This window comes from Lagenorhynchus albirostris, chromosome 11 (assembly GCF_949774975.1).
Source record: "Lagenorhynchus albirostris chromosome 11, mLagAlb1.1, whole genome shotgun sequence".
Lineage (NCBI taxonomy): Eukaryota > Metazoa > Chordata > Mammalia > Artiodactyla > Delphinidae > Lagenorhynchus > Lagenorhynchus albirostris.
In genome coordinates, this window is record NC_083105.1 from 101,808,489 (window position 1) to 101,821,010 (window position 12,522).

At 47.4% G+C, this 12,522-nt stretch overlaps 1 protein-coding gene across 28 annotated transcripts in view; it reads left to right on the plus strand.

Annotated features, from left to right (window-relative positions):
• WNK1 (WNK lysine deficient protein kinase 1) overlaps window positions 1–12,031 on the plus strand; it is a 135,895-nt gene extending 123,864 nt beyond the window's left edge. For 19 of the 28 annotated variants that reach the window (XM_060164374.1, XM_060164380.1, XM_060164375.1 and 16 more), the window contains 6 exons: window positions 433–632; window positions 2,026–2,220; window positions 3,093–3,185; window positions 5,658–5,699; window positions 8,513–8,700; window positions 9,122–12,031. In XM_060164374.1, the coding sequence (XP_060020357.1) occupies window positions 433–632; window positions 2,026–2,220; window positions 3,093–3,185; window positions 5,658–5,699; window positions 8,513–8,700; window positions 9,122–9,439 (1,036 nt within the window). In that variant the 3' untranslated portion in view covers window positions 9,440–12,031. The remainder of the gene's footprint in view (window positions 1–432; window positions 633–2,025; window positions 2,221–3,092; window positions 3,186–5,657; window positions 5,700–8,512; window positions 8,701–9,121) is intronic. The other 9 variants (XM_060164381.1, XM_060164383.1, XM_060164398.1 and 6 more) reach the window with 2 other exon arrangements.
• Window positions 12,032–12,522: the final 491 nt, after the last annotated feature.

A 12,522-nucleotide genomic window follows, 5' to 3' on the forward strand; every position in this document is an offset into this window, starting at 1 on the left:
TATTGTTGTCAGTGGCTCTTTTGCGTTGTGAACCTCATCTTAGCTATTATTGGTCTACCAGATGAATCTGGTAATGACACTGGGATATGGATTACGATAGCAGGTTTTCTTGGTCACGTTTGATGAACTGGGTCCGGTTCGCAAGTTCAGTGTTCCTGTGTAGAGCTTCCAAGTCAGGAAATCTCTTTGTCCTAACACATCACCAACCATTTGTGGTTGGCTAGGAGCTTGCTGGAATTTGGCTTGGGTAACGCAGGCCAGCAAGAGGAGCTGACACACTTGAATCACAAGGTGACAGCAGTTAGATTCAGTACATTTGGGGGAAGGATCCACTGGTGAGTAAATACGTGAATGGAGGTTAAATAATGTTGTTAATTCTTGTTTGAACAAAGGTGGTTATATTTTTGAATTATGCTTGGTTGTCTTTCATAGACATCTTAAAGAGATTCAAGACCTGCAGAGTCGCCAGAAGCATGAAATTGAATCTTTGTATACCAAACTGGGCAAGGTTCCTCCTGCTGTCATCATTCCCCCAGCTGCCCCCCTTGCAGGGAGAAGAAGGCGACCCACCAAAAGCAAAGGCAACAAGTCTAGTCGCAGCAGTTCCTTGGGGAATAAAAGCCCTGGACCAGGTCAGCCATGGGTGTCCCATCTTATGTTTTTGTCTCCAAATGTGTATATAACCTACGGAACATTTGTTAAATTTCGAAGGCGTTTGACTTCCCTAATACGCTTGCTTCCTTGCCTTGTCTACTCCCCGTATTTATAGAACGTCTTTTGAGTTTATGGAAGACAGGTCAGTGCTATGACCTATTCCTTTGTAATCCATTTTGCCTCCGTTTATAGTTGTTGATGAGGATAAAACACTTAGCTTTGCCTGCTAACTCGTGGAGCTCACATTTCACCAAGCTCGTAGGCAGTTGAGAGAAAATTCATTGTTCTTGTTAGTAAAGTCCAGGTAGATTCTTCCTTTTTAATGAATGAATTGGTCATAATTACAACAGGGATGAATGTAAATTTCATGTAAGTATTTGGGTATGTCATATGATAATTTCCTTGGCTAAAGTTTTTGTTTTATTTATCTGTATTGGAATAAAGAACTTGCTAGTGTTTATAATCAAAAAAATAGTTAAATCATAATCTCTGGAAATGAATTGTAGTTTGCCTATTTTTTATTATGATAGCGAGTTTTTACCATTTGGTGAAATTATGGTAATGTTAACAGATAACTAGTTGAAAAGTAAAAGCAGCTAAAAAAAGTTTATACCTCATACTTGCTCTTCAGTTCTAATATAAATATGTTGGAAAGCAGTTGTAAACTTAACAGCTTTCCATTCTCTGGAAGCTTTCAGAGACCCCAAGCTTTTCTCTAGCACATGAGAACCAGTTTGTTAGGAGACATGTGATGATAAGCTATAGCAGCTAATTCAGGTTCTGATCCCAATTTTGACCTTCTTTTTGCGTGGACTTCTAGCCACTAGCTACTAAGGAATAGAGAAGTTAGTCCATTTCAGGCCACCTGGCTAATGATTGAAAGCCACCTTTTAAGAATAATTTTAAATATGCCTTACTCTCCAATCCCTACATCATTTTCGACATCTCTTTTGTACTTGATCTGACACATGTACAGGAAAGACTAAGCAGAGACTGTCTCTGGAACCAATTTGTATCATGATCCAACTCAGTGTTTATAAGAGGGTAAAAAAGGCAATGCTGAGATTGCAAAGTGGAATTCTCTCATGTCCACTGCACATGCTAGTCTTCTTACTCAGCTTAGACTTGGAATCATCCAAGTTGTCTATGGCTCAGCATCTTCAGGGATGGGGTCCTGTAGCCCTGTTGCCTGTTGAGTCTCCTGCTACATCCCACTTCCCCTCCTGTCAGTGAGACCCTTGCTCTTTGATCTCCTATAGTTTTTGGCCCATTATTAATCCGTCAGTGGGACACATTGGAGGAAAGACAGTGCCTGTCAGGTGCGGTTGCAAGGCTGTGCACGTTCCCTCATGCCGCTGTGTCTTTTAGCAGGTAACCTGTCTGGCCAGAGTGCAGCTTCAGTCTTGCACCCGCAGCAGACCCTCCCCGCTCCTGGCAACATCCCAGAGACGGGGCAGAATCAACTGTTACAGCCCCTTAAGCCATCTCCCTCCAGTGACAACCTGTATTCAGCCTTCACCAGTGATGGTGCCATTTCAGTACCAAGCCTTTCTGCTCCAGGTCAAGGTAAGAAATCAGAGCAGCCAGCATCTTCCAAGAACATTAAAATGGACATATTGCCATATGTGGGACAAAAGCCTGGTGAGGAACCTGTTCAGGTGGGTTGGAGGAGCAGCTGACCAGGAACCAGCCGCACGGTACCCACATGGTTCTTTGGGCTATAAGGGGAGTGGGTGGGATCACTGCTCCCATCGGGTGGAAATAGGTTTTTTCAAGGGACTACAGTAAAAAGTGACACCTGTGCCCTGTGAAGCCTCAGTGAGATGAGTGACTCCTTCGGGATCTGGGGCTTATGCTTTAGGACTAGACTGGGATTTCCTGGACCACATTCTAAGGAGTTTCAGCCATTTCTGAAAGTTAATGCATTTGATTAGCCAGCGTAGACTTCTAAAATTTCTAAGTATGAGAGACACATACTAAAATGAATTGAAGTCCATTCAAGTTTTTACCCATAATCTACTTCCCAAATAGAGGTTAATAAACAAATGTTTAATAAAATGATCACTCAGAACATTCCTGTAGAGGAAAGACCTTCTGGTAACATTAGATCTAGAAGCTGAAGGGAGTTGGGCATGTGGGTGGAGAAGAGTGAAATCAGGAATCTAGATAGTGAAGTAGGTGCTTTCGCCACAGCGCCACAGAAGTTAGGCATTAGGCCGCCTCCCAGCAGGATGAGTGTCCTTGGGGGAGGCGCTCGGTCTAGGCAGGTGGCGGGACTGCGGCCTGACCCTCCTGCCCCACGTCCAGGCCTGTCCTGGAAGCTCGTTCCTCTGTGTGCTGTCCTAGCGCATCTCACTCTCCAGCCTCGGGTTCTAACGTCTCGTAGCTGTGTTCTGTCTCTTCTCTCCCCATTCTTCCCTGTTCTTCCCCTCTCACAGGCTGTGCGAAGTTTAACTGTGCGTCTGAGCAGGTGACGTTCAAACCTGGTGGCAGGAGGACCCGATTTCTGAGTACGCCCTGCTTGGCTCTTTGTGTGTAACACCTTTACTCCTTCCTTGTCCTTGTGTTTCTGCCGCTTGGATCTGTTGTTTCACGCAGTCCATGTGCATTTGTCTTGGCTGAACTACTATTACCCTCAGAAGTTTGGGTCTCTGTTAATTATGATAAAAGATGTAGAAATAACAATAGGTTTCTGTAAACATCAAAATAAGTTTCTGGAAGAATTGCCTCTTCCTAGGCCCATGACAGAGGGCACGGGGTCGCTCAGCATAGCGAAATCTGGGCTCACAGTCCTGCTCAGCACTGCCCCCTGCTGTGGCATTAGAAGCCACAGAAAGCATCTTGGCCACTGGTACCAGGGAAAAGTTACACCCTATTTTTCTCTTCTTCTGCAGAGTAGGTTGGAATCTTTTTTTTTTCCCCTCAATTAAGCATAACCATCTATCAATTGAGAAGATGCTAGAATCTCTTTATTGGATGTTTTCACCACCACTACCCTGTAACTCCATGAAATCAGAATTTCAGAAAGGGTTTCAGTGTAGTTCTTCTTATAAGGCTTACTAAAGACTGAAGGGCCAGCACCTGCAAGCAAAAATGGGCTTTTTAACAAGAATGCTGGGATTTCTCAGCTTTCTTCCCCTGAACAGGGCACAATAGCAAGTCACCCAACCTCTCCAGCCCATCTCCCCATGTGTGGAATGCAGGTGGTCCTACACAAATCAGATAAGATCACAGGCACAAGACATTATTTCTCTCTGATTAAACCACACCTACCTGGCACGTAGCAGGTAGTCGGTAAACGTATGTTGAAATAAAAATTTTTTAAACAAAAATAAGGCTCAAGTAGAAAACCTTTGTTAGAGTTCAGGTAAAGATCTTCTCTGTTAAGGCCTCAAACTTCTGATGTGGTTACTGAAGTGCTTTTTAAATGCATGTGCTCGGACCATCGTTGTTTCTGAGTATGGTTCAGAGGTCCTTGGGCACTGGTCTAGGGCTGTTTAACAAAGAGGGAGGTGGAAGGCTTACCCAATTTAGTAGGGTTTTTTTTTTGCAGTACGCGGGCCTCTCACTGTTGTGGCCTCTCCCGTTGCGGAGCATAGGCTCCGGATGCGCAGGCTCAGCGGCCATGGCTCATGGGCCCAGCCGCTCCGCGGCATGTGGGTTCTTCCCGGACCGGGGCACAAACCCGTGTCCCCTGCAAAGGCAGGCGAACTCTCAACCACTGCGCCACCAGGGAAGCCCCAATTTGGTAGGTTTTTGAGCACTGAGATCAGTAGCTTTTCTGGCAAGGCTAAGCTGGACCAAGAATATTAGCTCCTTGACACTTAAGTAAGCATTTTATTTATATGTCCAGCTAGAAAGAGGAAAAGACATTAACAGTAGGAGACAAGTGTTTTGAAATAAAGTGTGATGTGTCAGGCCTGTGTTATGTAGCCTGAAATGTCTAAGAGGGAAGAAAGAGAACCAAGGCTTTTTTGTGAAGGAAGTGTAGTGGTGACAGGTACCACTTCAGATTAAATAATTCAGTAAATTCTCATCACACTCTTAAAGGTAGGTGGTATTACACTGTTGTTCAGGTGAAAGTGATTAGAAGTATTAAATTTTATCACTTCCTTTTGGGTCTTAAAATTAGAGGCCCTACCTCTGTTGAAGGCATGTCAGTGTACATCACGTAAGCCTTGATGAACAAATCAGAAGAGGCAGGTTTAAAGCAAATATGGAGGGCCCATGGTTAGGACTCGGTGATTTCACTGCCGTGGCCCCAGGTTCAATCCCTGGTCAGGGAACTAAGATCCCATCCTGGAAGCCGTGCAACGAGGCCAAAAAAAAAAAAAAAAAGCAAATATGGAAAGAGAACCGGGGCTCACAGGCATGGGGTCTTAACTAGTCTCCGATGCTTTACTCTATGCTTTCAAAATAGATAATGGTTTGGAAGCACAGCTTGGCTTAATGCTTTATTTATGTTCAAAAGTTGCTTGTTTTCCACATATTTTTAAAGATTTTTCTAGGAGGGAAAGGGTTAGTATTGTATGTCTAGGATGTGGAAATAGAGTGTTAGCCAATTTAAATTAAAACTGTAACAATGGTACCATCTGTCAGCCTCCTGTGGTAGAATTGTTAATGCATTTAATTGAGTGCTTTGTTAACAACCCGGCAAGAGAAGCAGGAGCGGGGGACAGGGTCGGTGGAGAGACTGCTTGGGTGTTTGAAATTCAAGCAGTGAGACCCAGAGAGAGACTGGGGTTCATCCCGAACCTTGGTGCAGGGCATCGCTCTTCTAGGTACAAAGACTGGGTGTGGAAACTCACTTCTGCCAGCCGGGAACCAGCAGCCAGGAGGGTCCATCATACAGAGTGGCATCTGTGGCAGGGCTCCCGGGTCCCTCCAGTCCGTCTCCCCTCCTGCTTTCTCTTGCTGGGACTTTGTGTGCTGTTTGGAGATTCTAAATATTTTACACTGATGTTTCCTTATCTTTAACACATTGCTCTCTCTTTGTGCTTCAGGGAAGATGGTGAAAAAAGTCTGTCCTTGCAACCAGCTCTGTAGTAATTATCCTTTCTTTCTGTTACTTCCGGCCCTTGATTGCAAAGCCTGTTGCGCTTGAGGTCTTTGAATCCCGAAGCCTCATGACTCTCGGACTCCCAGCTCCCGTCCGGCTAGTCCTGCACCCTTTTCTGGTGTCGTCTTTAACATGCTCAGTTGCTGCCACTGGCTGTCCTTCCAGATTCAAGGTCGCCTCACAGTGCTTTCATTGATGGCCCCGTGCCCTGGCTCTGTGACAGCTGTGGGTGGAGGCGCCTGCAGATGTGCGTAGGGGCCTCAGGGAGGCCTGGCTCCTTGGGAGAGAGTCCTGTAGTCAAAAACGTGCGCCCGGCGCTGTGCGCCCACGGGGGTTCGGCCGGGACCGTGGCCTGCGAGAGCCTGGGCCCTCACATCGCAGTGGAAGCGGCTGCTGGGCTGCTGAGGGCAGGGACACTCCGTGTAGACAGGAGGCTTCTCGTGAGAGCGAGGACAGTTCAGCAGCCCAGCAGCCACCGAGAGGCCCCTCCAGAAAACTCTGTGCTTGGGAGACTGGGCAGTAAGCTGTGGCTCGTAGGGTTGTTACTAGGATCCGGCGGTGGGGTGGGGGCATGTATTACGGCAGGAGAACGTCAGAAAGTGAACTTCTGGTGGTAGAGGATGCACGACTTTTAGAGCTTTCAGCAGAACTGAAGAAGGTTCAAAGGAGAGTCATATCCTCTCAGGAAGGCAAGCAGCATTCTCAGAAATACCTGCTTTACCAGTGCTCTTCAGCACTCTAGTGCTACAGTGGGCCAGACGCACTCCCCGTTCTCCTGGGCTTTATTAGCCAAGTCAGCTCTTCCTGGGAGTTAATTCCTGGTCAGAAAGGGGATGTGTGTGTTCGTCTGTGTCCTTTAATGGGAAAGCTATTTTCAGAAGCCAGAATGAGAAGGTGAACTGTGAGGCTGACTCTCCCCCGTGGTGTAAACCCCACATTCAGAATCCAGTGTCGTGTAACAAGATGAGGCCATAAAGGGGCCTCAGCATCAGCGGCGACTGGCATGAGACCAGAGGGTGTGGTTCTAGCACGAGCAGTTTGTGGCCGGCAGTGCTCAGCTCCGCAAGCTTCTGAATTTGGCTTTTGACAGCTCTGCTCACTTGTGATTATGTTTTGTTTTCATCGTCTCGCTCACCATCAAGCTCGCGAAGCAGCTGTCATTCAAGGAGGATGGCGGTCCTCATGCATGTGATGTGCTTGCTCTCGGGATCCGCCATTAGCACGACCGCCATCCTCGCTGCCTGCGCTTCCCGCCCCAGCGCTGTCTCACTGCTGCTGTTCGAGGAACGCTGTCTCCTGTGCTTTTCCACTTTGCACCTGGGCCTCCTGTTCCACAGGGAGCTTACTCTTCCCTTTACACGGTGTGTGTGATAGCAGCCCCCGTGGCTCTGGCGGGCACTGAGAGAGTGAGCTGACAACACGTGCAGTCGGCCCGGCTTGTCTTGCCTTGGTGATAAGAAGCACGTGCCCCTCGCACTCTGCAGCTTCACCTCAGAATAGCTGTTCCTCTAGGACACGTGTGCTCGGGTGTGCCATTCCTGGGTGGCAGGGTGCGAACCGGCCTCGAGAGCAGCAGTGGATTACAGGGGGCTTCTACATGGCAGAGTTGCTTCCAGTGTGCTGCTGTGCTCTGGTGCTGCTTGGATCTTGAAAGCAGGAAGATGCATGCATTTAAATATCTAGCCCTGGCAGTAGTTGGGGATCTTAAGTCCTAATGGCTCACAGCCTACCCCAACAGCTTTCATTTATTCTGCAGCAAATGTGAGATCTGGTAAGAAAGTGGGGGGTGACGGGAAAACACAAGACGTGACTTTTCTTTCCCTCTTCCCTAAAACTCGCCTCTTCGAATAATCGCCAGTGTGCCCTCCAGCAGAGCCGAAATCAGGCAGGACACAGACTCCTTTCTTTCTCATCAAACCATAGAAATAGAGTTCCTTCATCACAGCCCCAAAGCGTCCTCCCCCTCCGCACCCCTGCCTCAGCCGGGCGCGCATGAGAGTGCTTGCTCTTCTGGGGAGTGGGGGCCGTAGAGGCCTTAAAGCAGCGGAACTGAGGTCATCTTTGGGAAGCCACGCCTTCCTGGAGCTGAAAGACTCAGGCACACCGTAGAGAGCCTTCCTCCTGAGCGCTCCTGGTTCTTTACGCAAAGGAAATGGGGAGACGTTGAAGCCTTAACTCTCGCAAGTTTGCGTTTGCAGTTCATGTTTATGGGTCCAGGTGAAAAAGGTTTCCGACCAGAGCACGCTTTCTCTTGTCGCCCCTTTCTGTGAAAGAATGGCTGAAGACCATGATGGTCCCACGTGGTTTGGGAGCCCATCTTTCCTGGGGCTTGTCTTTGCGTTCCTTTAACTCCTCCATGAACCCTGCCCAGTGCTCCAGGGATCCCCTTCTCTTGCCCTGTTCTGCAGCATTCTAGAGCAGCCAGCCTCACTGGCCACACCGCACAGCTCTCCTCTCCCCCAGGTGATGCTGGGCATAGAGGCCCAGCAGCAAGTGTCTGCGCTCCAGGATGCCATGAGAATGGGCAGGAGGAGGTCCCCGCCCTCTGTGCCTTTCCTCATCCGGAGTTGCTCAGCCTCGTCTGGAGCTCCTGAAGAGAACCTGTTTCCATTACCCTGTGATGCCAGAGCATTTGGCTACATAAGAACCTTGGAACCTTCCTTTTCTTGCATGGCTTCCCACTTCACCCTCCCCATTCCGTGGTTTGCCATTCATCATCCTCGGAAGTTTTTCCTCTCCCTGAAATTACAACCCAAGCCTCTTTTAATGGTTGTACTCTGTTTCTTCTTCTGACTTTAGGGACCAGCAGCACAAACACCGTTGGGGGAACAGTGAACAGTCAGGCCGCCCAGGCTCAGCCTCCTGCCATGACGTCCAGCAGGAAGGGCACGTTCACAGATGACCTGCACAAGTTGGTGGACAACTGGGCCCGAGACGCCATGAATCTCTCAGGCAGGAGAGGAAGCAAAGGACACATGAGTTACGAGGTCAGTCTGCCCCTTTTGCCATTTTCCGGATCCATCAGAGTATCAGTGAGCACGTGTCTCGCTCATATGAGGGACCTTCTTCAGTAGCTCATGAGTTTTAACACTTTTAAGAAAACAAGACAAAAATCACCCAGGTTCCCTTTTAGTTTTCCTGCCCTGAATCCCGAGCTCTGTATCGGTCAGCTCAGTTTTTTCTTCCCTTTTCCTTTCACACTCTGAACTACACACACACGACACCACCCACCTCCAGTCAGAACAAGTATTTGATAAATATAAAGAGCCAATAATTATGATGGAAGGTTGTCTGGGTGTTGTTTTCAGTGTCCCCTGCAAGATGAGAGCAGCCCGCTTCTGGAATTCTGTCTCAGTTCCACCCATTTCACACCCACACCAGCTTCACACGGCGTTGTTCTCTCCTCAGGGCCCTGGCATGGCGAGGAAGTTCTCTGCACCCGGTCAGCTGTGCGTCTCCATGACCTCAACCCTGGGTGGCTCCGCCCCCATCTCTGCAGCATCAGCTACCTCTCTAGGCCACTTCCCCAAGCCCATGTGCCCCCCGCAGCAGTACGGTTTCCCAACCCCCCCCTTTGGCACGCAGTGGAGCGGCACGGGCGGCCCAGCAACACAGCCACTTAGCCAGTTCCAACCTGTGGGAACTGCCTCCTTACAGAACTTCAACATCAGCAACTTGCAGAAGTCCATCAGCAACCCTCCAGGTTCCAACCTGAGGACCACTTAGACCTAGAGGCGTTGACGGAGTAGATTGGGGGCAGGAGGTGGAGTGGTGAGGGGCAGGTGGAAGGGGGATGGGAAAGAAGCCTACCTACTAACTACTAGCGCTGCATTTAACTGGTTATTTCTTGCCAGACAGGAATGTGTTTAATACCGCTTAGAGCCCTCAGAGTGGAGAATCTCCCTGTGCTTTCACCGTTTATTGGAGTGGGATGAGAAGGAAAGAAAGAGCAGGTTTCTTGTGTATGCTTTGTTATCTCTCCCCAGCAGTGAGCGCTCGGAAAGAGAATCGTGTTGATCAGAAAGCTTCTAGAGAGCTCAGTGGAAAAGCAAAGCCCATCTGTGTTCTCAAGTAGTGGGGCTCTTAATCTTGGTACCCACCGCAAGTCCCTTATCCCCTCAAGAACATAAACCGCAAGACAAAAAACTAAACTATTGGGCTCTCTCCTACCCTGTCCCCACCCCAGCCAGTCTTTAGAACCCAGTGAAAACAGCAGGGGACGGAGGTTCCAACCCTCTCTTACGATAGGTCATTAGTGCTTTAAGCAGATGGTATTCGCAGCTTTGACTGCAGCATTAGCCATTAGGAAAACAAAAGTAAGTTCCCTGCGGACATGTAACTTTGCCATCAGTTTTGATGTGGAAACACTGTGATATATAAATGTTGTTGGACAACAGTAGTTTTAAAAGTAAGATATGAAAGGTTTAAAAAGTTGAAAAAAGCTAGTTCTGTCCTTTACCTATTGAGACTTTACTTTCTCCTTTGTATTTCCATTGTATTAGATAAATAAATGTGAATGTAAAATTGTATAAATTACTGTACTTGAATACTTCTGTTCTCCCAGTATTGCTTGCTGGATGTTTTAGTGCCTTGGACTTCTATTGCTTCTGCCGTTAACATCAACTTCTCATCAGACCCCAGTCAGCAAAAGGGCGTATGGAAGGAAACCTTGGGTCCATGTGACCCAGCAGTGGATTATGCAATAAGGAAATTGAAGGAGTATTTTTTTTCAAGTCATTCAACAATTTTGTCTAGAGCAGGTGTAAGATGAGCAGGTGAGAAGTTGACAGTAGTGGTTAAAAGCAGAAAACTCTGTTTCAGGACAGGTGAGGAGGGGTGTTGTCACAAAATCGGGCAATTTACAAGATTGAGTGTGGTATGCGATAAGTGATGAAAGAAAAAGAAAGACTACGGGATGGGAGAACAGACTTGTTTTGAAGATAGGTGATGCTTGGCCGGTGGCTGCCATAAGCCTTACTTACCTGAGCTGGGCTTGAGCAGAGGAGACCTGGAAGAAATGGCTGAATATAAAGGGAAGGGCACGGGGTGGGGTTGGGGGGGGTGGGCGCTAGTTTTTAAGCTAGGAAATGTGATAGTGAAATGTCACAGATGGAGAAAGTTGTTCTAAGAAAAATCATTTGGATTGCTTCCCTCTTGGTGCAAATGTCCCGTGTATTTCTCAGCTTGGGGTACTGTAGTTTGTGGAAAGTGGACCCACATCTGAATTAAGCATTGTAGGAAAGAATGCTTATTCCTACCCGCTTCCTATATAATGTCCAAATGGTTGCAGGATCATAATCTCTTGCACCACCTTATTTCTAGAATTAACAGCTGACATTCTCACGTTCTCTGTAAACAGATATTCCCCTGAAGTAATAACTGCAACCAACCAGTATTATTTAGTGCTGTGCCTAGTTGTAATGGGCACTTCTGTTACTTTCAGAACTTTCAGGAAATACTCTCCTCATTGCCTGAGTTTGGGATCTCTGTTCTCCCAGAAGGTGGGGAAAGAAGCCAGGACTCTTAATTTTGGGGTGCTTCTTGTCTTGACTCTTGAGCTGGGAAACTGACCTATTCCAACCTCTTACCCACCTCAGTGGCACATCCCAGGAATCCCCATGACAGGAAGAGCCTGGATGGCTGTCCTGTCCTCCGGTGGTCATTTTCTTTAAGTTAGCCGAGATCCCAAAGATGCAAATGAGAGCTGAAGGTTGTAGGAAGGTAGAAATGAAAAGGGCAGGCGTTCCAAGCTTTGCTTCGAAACTGTTTACTTACTTTTTCTCTGCTTATAATCCTCGGGAGATGACAAGAGTAAGGACGGAACAAGAAGCACCAAGGAAGTGGGGAACGGACCCCGGGCAAGGAGGCAGGGCTTTGCAGCAGAGGAAGGAGGAGCCAGAGTGCAGCACGTGACTATTTTGTTTCTTGGGTTTAATCATTTTGAGATCTCTTCACTCACAGGTGGAAAGTAAGAACTGCTTTTATTTACTGTTTTTTTCCCCTCCTGTGGATGAAATAACTGAAGCCTAGAGGAATGAACCTAGTGCTACTGAACTGTTTAAATTATTTTTGTGTTAATAGTACACTTTGAGTATCTTTTTCCACATTAAAAAAATTCTTTCTGAATTATAAGTGTTTTCCTTACATTATTTAACAATGTACACTGTTTAAAAAAACAGACTAAATTCAAACCTTGGGGGTTCTTGGCAGCCCGTCAACCCGTGCGTTTGGGATAAACCCCGGGGGACACGCTTTCTGTTTCCGTTTGTTACCTTTGTAGATGAAACCATTCAAATAAACCAAACTTGCTTTTCTTGAGCTGTGGGGTTTCATTTTCAGCGCATGTCTTTTTCGTGATCTCATTAGCTCTGATTTGACTTGTGTGCAATTTATAACTGGATTCCTATCTCCAGGACCTTTTTTCTTAACAGCAGTTCTGACCTGAACTAAGATGCTGCAGACAGGCAAGATATATTTTCTGAAGACCATGGTAAGGATATGAAAATCAGAAGATGAACCTACGCCCAAAGCTGTGCAGCTCAGGTGAGGTGGCGGGAGGTCAGGGAAAGCCCCGTGCTCCTCTTCCAGAGGCGCGGCGGTGGCCTAGGGGCACAGCTTCCCAGATGGGCCTGTGCTCCAACAAACTCAAGACTGGGTACAAGGCCCAACCCAAAATGCCCTTAAAAAGTAAAACTGCACACTCATTAGTTGGGGGAAAGGATTATGAAACATCTAAACACTAAAAGAATTTGTTAAGGTGGGTGATAATCGCACATCCGAAATAGCTAAACAGCTGCTTATGTCACGCA